Raw genomic sequence first — 13,420 nt, 5'->3', positions numbered from 1 at the left:
GCTTTAGCCAGCTGGCAGTGCAGAGGGGCTCTGCTTTCCCTGCTGCCACCTCCTCCGCAGCAGCAGCAGGGGGAAGCTCTCATCTCCACACGCTGTGTTTGCATGAATGCCTCAAACTGGCTGTGAGAAAACAGCTTGTTAACCTGTGCGAATGACCTGGAATCCTAGAAGGATTAACCTGTTTGGTGACTGAATCTACAAAGACTGAAAGTCCAGGTGCTTTCGGGGGAGTGGAGGACAGTCCAGGACGGGACTGTGACTACGTGGAGAATGTGCTCTGGGGCTACACCTCACCCACGCTCTGCTCCACTCACTCTTTTGCAGGGGACCATGGAGAACATGTGCTGAGACGGAGTGCTGGGCAGAAGCAGCAGTGGGCTGGTGAAGATGGAGAATGGCACAGGGGATGAGCAGAACCAAACTGGGCTGCCACTATCAAGCCAGGAGATCATTACAGCCGAATACCAAGTGATTACCATCCTCTTGGTCCTCCTCATCTGTGGACTGGGCATCGTGGGCAACATCATGGTGGTTTTGGTTGTCCTCAGGACCAAACACATGAGAACTCCCACTAACTGCTATCTGGTGAGTCTGGCTGTGGCAGATCTCATGGTGCTTGTGGCTGCAGGACTACCCAATATCACAGAAAGCCTGTATAGAACCTGGGTCTATGGCTACGTGGGGTGTCTCTGCATCACTTATCTCCAGTACCTAGGGATCAATGCGTCTTCTTTTTCCATCACTGCCTTCACTGTTGAGAGATACATAGCCATTTGCCACCCAATCAAAGCTCAATTCCTATGCACTTTTTCAAGAGCCAAAAAGATCATTATTTTTGTCTGGGCTTTCACCTCCATGTACTGTATGCTCTGGTTTTTCTTGCTAGACCTTAATACAGCAGTCTACAAAGACACTACTGTTGTGTCCTGTGGCTACAAGGTGTCCAGGAGCTATTACTCTCCTATCTACATGATGGACTTTGGTATATTTTATGTTGTGCCAATGGTATTGGCAACTGTCCTCTATGGTCTGATTGCTAGAATACTGTTCCTGAACCCCATCCCTTCGGACCCAAAAGAAAACTCTAAGACGTGGAGGAATGACGTGGCTCACCAAAGCAAGCCTGTGAATTCCAAGATGACTAACAGAAGTTTCAATAGCACTATTGCTTCTCGAAGGCAGGTAGGAACAGCAGTTTGAAATGGCTTTCTGAGACCTAAAACTGACTTGTTTTAGGATCGCTAACTCTAAACCGGTGGAAGGGGCTAAAATATATTCTCCCTTTTTGCTAGGTGGTCAAGCTGAAACTCTGTGCTACATACACACATACATATAAATATATATATTTTCTTTGCTATTCATTATTACCCACTGCAAGGACTGAAAAACAAATAGTATTTTATTTCCTGTATCAAAAAGCAATTAGGAAGTATCAATAAAGAGACAAACGTTTTAAACTATAGTTTCTTTATATTATAGCCTGTTAGTAATCCTGTTAAATATACAAAGTGACTCTTGAGTTATATTTGAGATCTGAAGAGAAGGAACTAGCCTGGGAGTTTAGGAGACTTGAGGTTTTGTCCCAGCTAAGGCACTGTGTCACTCTGCAAGCATAGTTAAGTTGTTACTTTTCCTGTCTCTCACTCTCCAGTGAAAAGTCTACTTCACCAAGTCTGCATATAAAAGAGCTTTGTAAATACTGAGGATCTTTGTGATTCTGTCTCGCATAAAATATTTTTATGTATTCATGGCTCAAAACTGAGGCATAGGTTTGACTAGCTTCTTTTTATATTGTTAAATATGTATGCTGTGATGTGCAGTTATACAAGAAGAATATAGTTAGTGGATCAATTTATGGCTATTTGCAGTAAGCCATACTGCCTCACATTCACACAGCATGCAGCAGGCAGCACAGCCGGGTGCAGTGCTGAGGACTGCAGGCTGCATCGCTTTGCAGCCGGCTCTCGGGAGCTGGCTCTGGTTGGGTCAGGCACCTCAATGCGAGTGTTGGGAAGCAGCGCTCCGTGCTGAGGGGCTTGGCTCACACCCCCGGCAGCCGCTGCATGGCACCCCGGAGGGTCACTTTGCCAGCGGGATGCTTCTACCTCCCTGCACCGTACAGTTCCCTCGGGGATCAAAGCTGAGCTGTGCACCTTTTCAAACAAGATGAATGCACTTCTTGGGTGATGGGTTGAACTTTATTTACTGCTTATTATATGTAGATTGCTACTGTTTAATGAAAGGGACCATTTTCCCATGTTACAGAGAAGGCACTGACCTCAAAAGTTGACTAGGCTGGCTGCCTGCTAGAGCAACAAGCGCTCGCAGAGCACTAGAACCAGACTTTGAAACACACAACTGAAACTTGTGGGCTAGGTTATATTTAATTATGTGTCTCCAAGTATAGTTAATAGTCAGATTAGAAGTGTGTAATTTATTTTTCTTTGTCCATTAATTAGTAGAAGAAGAAGATAATCTAATTTTCAAGTTCTCCATATCACTTTAGTATACATGCTTGATTACATGTGCTTAGCATCACTTGAAAAACAGACAAATCTTTTACATCGAGCATTGCTAAATGTGGATACGTTATATTATGATACCAAACAGTGAGGAATATAATGTGATGTCTTTTTTGTCTTGTAAAGACAGCAAGACTTTTTCTAAAAGCCGAAGAAACCTGATTGTTTAAAGTGGCATCATCACGAGCAAAGCTAGCATTTGTGTATAGTAGAACACAGGAAGAAAAGCAAGGGTAGTTTGGCATTATTAGTAATATTTTTTATACAATAGCAGCATGCAAAATACAACCAGTGGTGTAAAATGGGAAAATACAAGTCCATATAAAAAAAAAATGTAAAATCTCGACAGTTAGTAAGACACAGCAGTGAAAATTTCCTGCTGTGCTGGCAAAGAAATGTATACCTGACAGTATAGTTTGGCCTCATAGTGAGTTCTGCTTTCATGTAGAGCTCTCTATATGCCTCCTCACACACAGAACTGTCTATATGCCTCCTCGGAACTGTGCTTGCACTGCAGTGATGGAATTGCACACGATGTCCAGCATGTGATCTGTAGATAAAGTGACTGAAAATGTGGTGTACACTTCCTACTTCTGTGGCAGTTCTTATATTTATCCAACAACATTACTGCAAAAGGAATTTTTTGCATGTTCCTGTGGTGGGTTGGCTCCAGCTGGCAGCCAGACACCCATCCAGCCGCTTGCTCGCTCCCCACCTCAGCAGGACAGGGGAGAAAACAGGAAGAACAGGAACAAGAAAGTTCATGGGTCAAGACAGGGACAGGAAGATAACTTATCAGTTATTGTCATGGGCAATGCAGACTCCGCTTAGGGAAAATTAACTTCCTTTATTGTTGATTTATTGCCCCTTCTTATAGTCACAAGTTACACTCGGTCCCTTCCGTGAGGCAACCGGCAGCATGGGACCAGGGAGAGTTTCAGTCAGGTTGCAGAGGTTTGTCTGTCACTCCTTCCTTCTCACTCCTTTCCTCTGTTTCAGTGTGGGTTCTGCATGGGTTGCAGTCCCTTGAGGTGGTGCCTGCTTTGCCAAGGAGCGCCTCCTTCTCTGACTTTGGCATTCCCTCTGCTGTTTCTCGCTCTTTTGTTCTCTTCTCCCCTTTCTTTCCCGTGGTTTTGCCATTTCTTAAATATGTTTTCACAGAGGCATCACCAGCTTGGCTGAAGGGCTCAGCTGTGTCCTGTGGTCAGTCTATTGGAGCTGGATGGAAGTGTTTCTCTCTAGCACAGGGCAGCCCCAGGCCTCTTCTCAGAGAGGCCCACTACTGCAACCTCCCCACTGTCAAAACTTGGACATGGAAATTCAGTACAGTTCCACTGAGTGATTATGACTAATTATTATCACAATTAACCTATTATGAGCTCACATATATAGAATATACCAGAATGAAACAGTAAGTTAGAAAGGTTTCCTAAACCTTCATGAAGGTTTAACTTCGGATTTTCATAACCATTTTTGATGATGATTGATCGAACACGGCAGTATGTGAATTGACTTCCCCACTTAGTCTGACCTGGATTGCTTGACTTATCTGGATGTAGCTTGACCCAGACTGCCAGGTCATACCATTTTCTTTCATTTTCCTGGAACTTCCTATTATCTCATCTATGTTTGGAAAGTCTCCCATTGTTAAAAAAGAACAAAACTTTCTTTTCACCTGGGTAAGAAAGCATTTTCTCCCCTACCCTGTCATACAGTGGCTCTCTGAAGCTGTTTCCAACACATGGCAGAGATAGATGATATAGTCCTGTTGTTTTTTAGACTTTTTTTTTAACTGATATTATTGTGTAAGCGTATAGCTATATATATACTGTCAGCTTTGTGTTCCTATGTCTGCTTCCAAGAATTAGTCTTCTGTATACAGTCAATACATTCTGTTGTGAGTCATATAGTTAATCAATTTCAACTGTCTTCTTCAAAAATGACAATACATCACATAGGTTTCTGGTGCGAGATTTAGCCCAGGATTAGAAGCTGACAGACTAAAAATGCAAAGACCAACTAGGGTTCAACACGTAGGATGCTTCCTCACACCTGGCACCGATGGAAAGAGCAGGACAAAGAAGGAACAGCCCTGACACGGTACCTAGAATAGCTGTGTGCTTAGGGAGGAAGCAAATATAGAGTAAAATAACCATTTTCTTAAAACTCTGGAGGATAGCTACCTAAGCTGGGACAACAGGGGAGTAGGAAGCTCAGCAGTAAGATAAACAGGAGGGAGGCAGGTGGCTGCTGCTGAAGGAGAATAGATGGACCATGTTCAGTTTCATTCAAACATATGTTTTCCATCTCTGATGTAAACAGATGTAATGCCAGCACTGAAGGGGAAAAAAGTTGTCAGGTGGTCAGAGGACTTTTGGTTTCAAAACAGAATGGCAATTTAGAGCATTCTATGATTTAGAAAGAAGGCCTGGAATATAGTTTTAGAATGGCAAGTCAAGCCTACTCTAACATATTTTTCATGTGAGGTGCCTAGGGATGAACTGAGAATGAAGCTTATGTAGTACATCTCCAGTAAACGAAAATCATCTCTTCCAGGTAGAAAGTGGTCCTCTGCTTACTCATTCCACTCCCTGCCTTCAGCCTCCCACCCACATCATTTAAAAGTCACTGAACTGTTAGTTCTAGGAAATATTTATTTCATCCCAATGTTTAGAAAGCTAACAAACAGGAACAAAATCTTTTTACTAAAGGATCAATACTCCGTATCAACAGCCACCAATGGACAAACCCTTTAAAGTACCCTGCAGGGCCCCCTGAAGTTTTAATTCAAAGCACTGCAAGACAAAACTGAACAGCGAAGACAAGAAAAAAAAAAAAACAGGTATAAAAGTCAGTCCTTTTTTTTAAATATTGAAAGAGGAGGAAAAGCACAAAATAAGCTTTCTTTTCTAATAAAGTATCTCTACTTTCTAACATGTTTTTGTTTCACTGACCAACATCTGTTACTGCTGATATTGGACAACTACTAAAATTAGGAGTTATTTGTTTACACTGCAAAAAAAAAGTTCTACCAAGGAAAGAAGCACCAATACATACCCATAGGATGTGTCAGACTCCATTCTTACATCCACTTCTGAGAGCTAAATCAATCCATGCAATATTTGTTCTGTTTTACAGAACTGTGATAGTTCCATTTTAAAAGTTTTTAAAAAAGGAAACTCATTTTATTTGACAGTCAAGCACTCCTTCGTACATGGGAGTACATTTCCAATTCACTTTGTACTTTCTATCAGGCTTCTGGTGTCCCAGAATGAACAGAAGCCAGTTCATTCTGCCTCTTCTTTGTCAGAAGCTAAATCCAGCTGACCCACTCTTTATTGAAAGCAGTAAGAGTCATTTTTTGCCTTTGCAGATCTTTTGATCAGCCAGTACAAGTCAGCAGGCAACACCTGACTTGCTCCTGAGGGAAGATCTCTGCCAAAAGTAGGCGAGATAATGGTATGATGCATTTTCAGAGGAATCAGTTTGTGCTTGAGGCTGCAGGGCGCTGGGCCCTGAGGAATCAACTGATGCTGCATTTGGGTTTAGTACTGAAACATGTGGGTAAACCTTCAAGCATGTGTTTAGTTTGTGACTAAAGAAAAATCTTTTAGGTCTGATGGAGCTGGTGATGACTGTGTTGAATGGGCTTTCAGTTATGCTTTGCAAAGAAAACAACCTTGCTAGACTGAAGATTTTATACAGCTGAACAGTACTGTGGGAAAGGATTTGACGGTTGGACTTGATGATCTTAGAGGTTTTTTCCAACCTATGATTCTATGACTGCCAATAGGGGGTCTCAGTCATAAACAGTGACATAATGTTTTTTTGCAGCAGAAGATTAGGAGAAAATGAAAAGGTGACTAAAAGTAAGGTGAGACCTCTCTGACCACAGGGAAACTACAGAGTATTTCTGCTGAGTGATTTGCACAATTTGAACATGAGAAAACAGAACGAAATAATTCTGGTGTACACATTTCCTCAAGTTAAACAGGAGGGAAGTTGAGAATGCAAAATTTCCTGGCACCATTCAGTTGAACCCAGGTCACACTGGCTGAAACTTCAAAGCTTAACAGAGGAAAGATCAATGTGATTAGAATATGATACTGAGATAAAGAGTATCTCATAAGTCAAGACAATTCAAAGTCCCATTTACTTGATTCAGAGCCAAAAAAGGAACTTCAATGCAAAATTGATGCTAAGATTTATTTAACAACTGTATGATCATTTGGACAGATGATCACAGGTCCTAAGGAAGTGAATTTAAGTTGATTTCTACTCACTCACCAGAAAATACAGGCTATGAATTTGGAGCTTGTCACTGTTTAGAGCAGGGTGGCAATAAACGGAGTGACAGATGGTCTCTGTTAACTCCCGCCCTCCCACCTCATCTGTCCAGTCCTCCAGATCAGATCCTGGTTCTGGCTGTGTTGATCTCTTCCACACTTCCATTTTATCCCACCTAGCTCAGTCCACAGATCCCAAACTTCTTTCTTGTCCATCCATAATATGAACACTGCATTACGTATTTTCAGGTAGATTTCATACTTTCCCCAAAGGAAATCCTAGTTTCATCAGGTATCAAGGGGACTGTGAAAAATACAGCCTTAGATAGCAAACGTATTTTTTTATACTTGAGATGGGATCCAACTCACTTAACATTATGCATATCTCAGAAAGTTCATTGCTTAGTCCAATCAAATCATCTGATGTCCCTCCATGGTTGATTAAAAAGGTAGGTCACCTTCCTCAGAAAGTCCTCTCAGACATCGACGCAGTACGTGATGACCTGCCCCCCAAGAGAAACCCCTCTGTTCTCTCACAGCATAGGAAGCACAGATTCCATCTTGCAATGCAAGATAAATTTTTTACGGCTTACATGAAATCCTCAAATCATATCACTTGGTTTCACTTGTGATCTTACTATATAAGTCCTTAATCCTTTTATTTATCTAATCCTCCTCCTCATTGTACAATTGCTTGTGGATTACAGTATCACAGACTGGCATATACAATCTCTATGCATTGCAATGAATACCACCAAGCACACGAAAGAAAGATGCTATTACATGCCTTTAACACATCAGAGTGACTTTATGGCAGACTAACATAGCAAATATGACTATTATTTTTACCTGTCAATGTAAGAAAGATTAGTATTCAAAGGAGAAGGAAACAACCACCCAAATGTGAGTACCATAGTCATGAAAATGTCTCGTAAAAGCACTTCCTTAGAATGACAAGGTTTTGGAGCAGGAAAGAAAAGGAGAATACTAGTCCAGAGTTAAAATATTGGGAATCTGCTTAGTAAAGAACATTTGAAATATTTTTCAGAACATTCTCCGAAACAAAAAAGATAGGACTTGAAACGTGTTTCTGTGCAGCCAGGAACACATTCAATGTCAAGCTCTTCACTATCATTCAAAGTACACTTGAAATTTGGACTAAAATGGATTTGCTCAAAGCCTTTTAATCACGTTTTCAGTCTCCTCAACTAAGAATAATTTGTACTCTGAATACAGGATACACGGTGTACATCCACAAGAAAAGAGCAGTCAGTGCATGCTTGCCTTCCCCTGAGTAATGAAGCAGGATGCTAGTGCCTCTGCTTCCAGGAAGCTTTGGTGTACGGTTATAGGTAATAAAAAGCAGGTCCTTAAAAGAGCAAAGTGGACCAAACTTTCCTCTAGGCTATTTCTGTGCAGCCCTATCCATCCCAGTGAAGATTTTTGGTGTGTACAAGAAAGCAGCTTTGGCCTAAATTGTGTGTTTAGTAGCTGGGTTCATCTATAAAGGCAAATTCAGGTGCGAAAATGGTCCAGGGCATGCTTGCAGCATCTTTGGGTCAGGAGCCCTGAGGGGTGCCTCAGCCTGCAGTGGGGTGACAAGCCCTCTGACCATGCTGGGGACAAAGCGAGCGGTGCAAGAGCACCTTCTAGGAGCTGCTGTTATCTTCACATAGGTCATGCTCTGAGGTAGCTGAGAACGAGAAGCCAACTGCCTCCGGACCCAACTTAGGGAGGATTTACCAATGAGCACATAACTATCTGAACTCAGGGCCTTGCCGTGGGTCTCAGAGACACAACCTTTACTGGTCAGACAGATCAGGCAACTGAATTTCTGCCTGGCAGTAGAGAGCACGTGCCAGATTTGTCATTTTTGGCAGCTTTGGAGGGACACGTGCTGCAGGCAGTTTAAAATTATGGTGAATATTCTTCATTGTCCTGTACTGACTGAACCACTATGAGGTGCCACCAAAGAGGTGCCATCCATGGTTCTGCCTCTTCTCGTGCACTGACTGTAGACTGTGTGGCAGCCTATGGGTACATGAGTTGGATCATTGACCTAAGCAAACCGAAAACCAGCTCTACAGAGAAGCACTTAGTTTTTGGTTGGACCAGCAGTCTGACCTGACCCACACCCTCATCTTTGGGGCCAGCACAAGGAGGGAGGTGAGAACAGGATTGCTTTTTTTACCTGCAGCACAGGTTACTTTGGCTTCAGTTTATATCAAACCCAGGAAATGCGGAGTCTGAGTGCTGCAAGACAATGTCTCACCTGGCATAAAGTCTGACAGTGTGAAGCTAACTTCTTGGCATTTTAAAACACATTCAAATCTGCAGACTAAATTGATCCCATCTCAGAGCACTTTGTGCTGGGACCATGATATTTTTTGTCTGATGCTGAGACAGTTCTAATATCTTGTCAAATCACAGCCTCAGTAAGCTGAACATGGCAGCAGTACAAGCTAGTGGTGTTAGATAGAAGGAAAATGCACATCAAGCTGTCAGTATATATAAATCCAGCTAATAGTTTACATGCTACATACATGTATGTCTTTGAGGACTATAGGATGCAGTCACTCGAAGAGTAACAGCCTTTTTTTCATTGCTGTAAAGTATTAATTGTGTGACTCTAAATTGTCACCTTCCTGATGGTAAGATCAATTTACATCTAGTTCAACCCAGGATTCAAGCTGCACCATTGTAAGTGATTCTCTGAGCAACTGTTCGTTAACAACATGCTCAGAAGAAACGTAAATTGCCAATGATCAGCAGCTATGACAACAGCTCCCTGCTGAGCTTCTGGAAGTGAAGTACTTTGATGCCTGTGTAGGCTATTGTCCACTCGCCCTCTGAATGCCTGAGCTGAACAACACATCTGTTAGTTGGGCTCAGTCCCATTGATAATCCAGGCTCCACAAGTGGTTACTTTCTTCCTTTATTCATTTTCCATGATGAATGATTATTCTCAGTTGAATGGATTTGCTCATTTTGGAGGCGGAGGCTGGAGCGGAGCTGGAAGGAGGAGAGGGAGCAGATGAGGAATCCTGAGTCTTCCTCAGCCAGAGCAGTTCGGTACTGGGTCAGCGTGATCTTTGCAGCCATGGTCAGAGGACTGGTCTTTGCAGTGGTTCAAAGAGAAGGAAAAATTGTCCTTTTAGTTACTCAAGACATCCATATCTGCATTTTGCTCTATTGCGATGATTGTGCACAGCAAACAAGAAAAGCAGTCTAGAAGTCATGAGGAAATATGTCAGTCAAGTGACAAAAACTGAAATAATATTTCTCAGTCTCATTTTTTAATTCTACTAAACACAGCTGTAGGGAAATCAAAAGTGAGGGTGAAGGTAGGAGAATTATAGGATAAAATTGTAGCCTTTGAATGTGTAGATTTAGATAGATAGATAGATAGATAGATAGATAGATAGATAGATAGATAGACAGATAGACAGATAGGTAAAGATACATCAAATTGTAAAGTAACTTTGCTCTTCACACTAGTCTAGAGGAGGAGGTCTAATGTGGTTGGAAAAAATGGCTTTAGATACCTTTTTTTTCCACCTGAATCGACACCTCCATCCAGCTTGAGAACTTGCAAAGCCTGAGGTCTATAACAATTACCTTACTGGGACGTCACCTGGAAAGACTAATTTAGCAGAAATTAGGAGGCATTTTTTTTTGTCCTTCTTACTGTAGAAAACCTTTCTGAATCAGACATTGAACAGAAATTCCCAGCTGAAGAGTCTGTCCTTAGCTTTGCTTTGGTCCTACAGATATGGGAATGCACATGTTCCTTCCATGATGAGTACTAACCTTCTGCCCATCTTCTGTCTACTTCTGTATTCCCCCAGGTTACCAAGATGTTGGCCGTGGTTGTGATCCTATTTGCATTTCTATGGATGCCCTACCGCACGCTGGTCGTGGTCAATTCCTTTCTCTCCAGCCCCTTCCAAGAAAACTGGTTCCTGCTATTTTGCAGAATCTGTATTTATTTAAATAGTGCCATCAATCCTGTAATTTACAATCTCATGTCTCAGAAATTCAGAGCAGCCTTCAGGAAACTCTGCAACTGCCAGCAGAAAAGGGAGAAGAAACCAGCCAATTACAGTGTGGCCCTAAATTATAACGTCGTCAAAGAGTCTGATCACTTCAGCACTGAGCTAGAAGACATTACTGTCACCAATACCTATCTGTCTTCTGCAAAATTGTCCCTTGGTGACACATGTTTGTCGTCTGAGGTAACAGTTAATATATTTTAATGCTTGGTGTAGAGTCCTCATGAACCAGAGTGTGTTCATGTGCACGAGACTGTGATGGGATAGCTTTCAGGTGGGGCAGCAGAGCAAAGGACTAGGGAAGGCTGGTGGTGACAGAGGATGTGCCACCAAACAGGGTGTAGTGGGGAGGAAGAACTGCGCAGCTCTGTAAAGTGGTGCTCTCAGAGTGCCTTGTGCTAAGCATGACAGGACTGGGAGGATCTGGGGTATGGGGAAAGATAAAGAGAAACATGTAGGTTAAGCCTTACTTCCTGAGGAGCAGAGGGCAATGGTGGAGCATCACAGTGGTGCTCAGGCATGGTGCCTCACTGTCCTGGTTTCAGCTAGGACAAAGTTAATTTTCTTCCCAGTAGCTGCTGTGGTTTGGATTTAGTATGAGATGAATGTTGATAATACACTGATGTTTTTAGTTGTTGCTAAGAAATCAAGGACTTTTTTCAGTTTCCTATATTCAGCTAATAAGAAAGTGTGCAAGAGCTGGGAGGCAGCATGGCCAGACAGCTAGCCCAAGCTGGCCAATGGAGATATTCACAGAATCACGGAATCATAGAATAGTTTGGGTTGGAAGGGAGCTTTAAACATCATCTAGTCCAACCGCCCTGCAATGAGCAGGGACATCTTCAACTAGATCAGGTTGTTCTAGAGCCCCGTATTATTCCATGCCATAGATGTCAGGCTCAGTTTACAAATGGGTGTTAGCCAGGGGGTGGGAACTCTCTGTTTCTGTGAGTTCAAACTTTTCCAGGAGTTCAGTCTTTTTCGGTGAGTTTGGCAAGTTCTGTAAAATTCACGAGTTTGGTGAAATCCGTGAAATCCACAAGCTCCCAGATATCTGCGGGTTCCGTAATTGCTGCCTGGGGACTGGCTGCGCAATTGGTCGTTGGGTGGTGAGAAAAATTGTATTGTGTATAGCTTGTTTTGCATATTCTTTATTATTATTATTATTTCCTTTGTTGTCTCATTAAACTGTGAGTTTTACTTTTCCCCATCCTCCTCCCCACCCCACTGAGGGGGGTAGGAGTGAATGAGTGGCTGTGTGAGCCTAGTTGCTGGCTGCCAGATTAAACCATGTCACTCACATACGTGTCTGGCAGGAGGGTGGGCATTGGTGCCTGAGCTCTGCGACTCCTTTGGATCGTGCTCTGGCTGCCTGCAGGAGGTCAATGGGGCATTTTCTTGAGCCTCAGGCACCGGCTCCACCTTGGGGTTAACTAACCCCATGTCACCATGCAGCTGGTGTTTAGATGTGGATCTCCCCCGCACCAGCACTCTGGTCCTGAGAGTGGTGGAAGCCACATCCACTGCCATGCTACCTGCACTGTCCTGGTGTGTAGCGCATCCCTCTAACCCAGTTTGTTTCTATGTTATGATGCATGTTACCGTTTTCATGATGCTTTTTTACACAATGCTACTTAAATGCTGTTTGTAAACCTGTATACCTTAGATCTTACAATATAGATGATCCACAGAGAGGCTTAGTTTTTCATTCCTTTTGTAGATGATATGAGAATGAAAAATGTTTCTTTCTCAGTTTGTTTCTTCTTTCCTCTTTTTCAGGCCTGAGCCTCACCTCGCTCTGAGTACACAGTTGTATAAAACCTTTGGATGTTGTTTCCACCAACCTGTATGGAATGCAGAGGCATTTCTGTTCACAGAATTGCAGGAGTTACCATATCTCTCTATGCACTTGTCTGCATCCTACAAGAAAAAGCAGCTGCTTGGGGAGTGTAAGAATACACTACTGAATCTAACTGAATCAAGAACTTAACTTTAAGCAGGTGAGCTGGCTTCAGTGGAATACCCAAATCCTTCACCTCATGTATTGGCCAAAGAGTGGCCTGTGTTCTCACAAAGAGCAAGGCTGTCCAGGATGTCTCCACTGACACAGAGCAGGGCAGTGGATGATGCTCCCAGTGAAGACGAGAGGCAAGAAGAGGAGCTGCCCTCCCACGTGGCTGCACTGGGCAGTGCCAGCAGGGCCCATCTGACAGCTGCCAGTTACAGTAAACACCCATCATTGACTCCCTCATCCCACAGCAGTGCAAATCTAATTGCAGGCATCATAACATGCTTCAATAAGCAGATATCTGATGGCAAAGAGCATGAAATGTTTTTTTTTTTTTTTCACCTCGAACAGCATCAAAGAGGAAGAACTTTCAATGAATTCACAGCAGGGAATAAACAAATCAAAAAGTCAGTAGGAAGCTTTAAAAAAAATCTGTTTTTTTCAGCAAGATAGTTTATAGATGTACCACTTTGAATGTAAGTCTCGGCTAATACTGAATCCTGTCGGAACATGACAGGTATTGAAAAGTTTTGGACAGGCTTTTACTAGTTA

At 42.7% G+C, this 13,420-nt stretch overlaps 1 protein-coding gene across 2 annotated transcripts; it reads left to right on the top strand.

Moving 5' to 3' along the window:
* The first annotated feature begins 387 nt into the window (after positions 1-387).
* On the top strand, positions 388-12,705 carry TRHR (thyrotropin releasing hormone receptor). 2 transcript variants are annotated; one of them, XM_009943964.2, is made up of 3 exons: positions 388-1,182; positions 10,657-11,043; positions 12,640-12,705. In XM_009943964.2, the coding sequence occupies exons 1-3, from the start codon at positions 388-390 to the stop codon at positions 12,643-12,645; spliced, it is 1,188 nt and encodes a 395-aa protein (XP_009942266.1). In that variant the 3' UTR covers positions 12,646-12,705. The 2 variants fall into 2 exon arrangements, with proteins under 2 accessions (XP_009942266.1, XP_075271338.1); XM_075415223.1 differs by lacking the exon at positions 12,640-12,705 and having other exon boundaries at positions 10,657-11,064.
* The last annotated feature ends 715 nt before the right edge of the window (positions 12,706-13,420 follow it).

This window comes from Opisthocomus hoazin, chromosome 3 (assembly GCF_030867145.1).
Source record: "Opisthocomus hoazin isolate bOpiHoa1 chromosome 3, bOpiHoa1.hap1, whole genome shotgun sequence".
In the NCBI taxonomy this organism is placed as follows: Eukaryota; Metazoa; Chordata; class Aves; order Opisthocomiformes; family Opisthocomidae; genus Opisthocomus; species Opisthocomus hoazin.
Note: the sequence above shows the minus strand (reverse complement) of the source record. Positions and strands in the feature narration are given on the sequence as shown.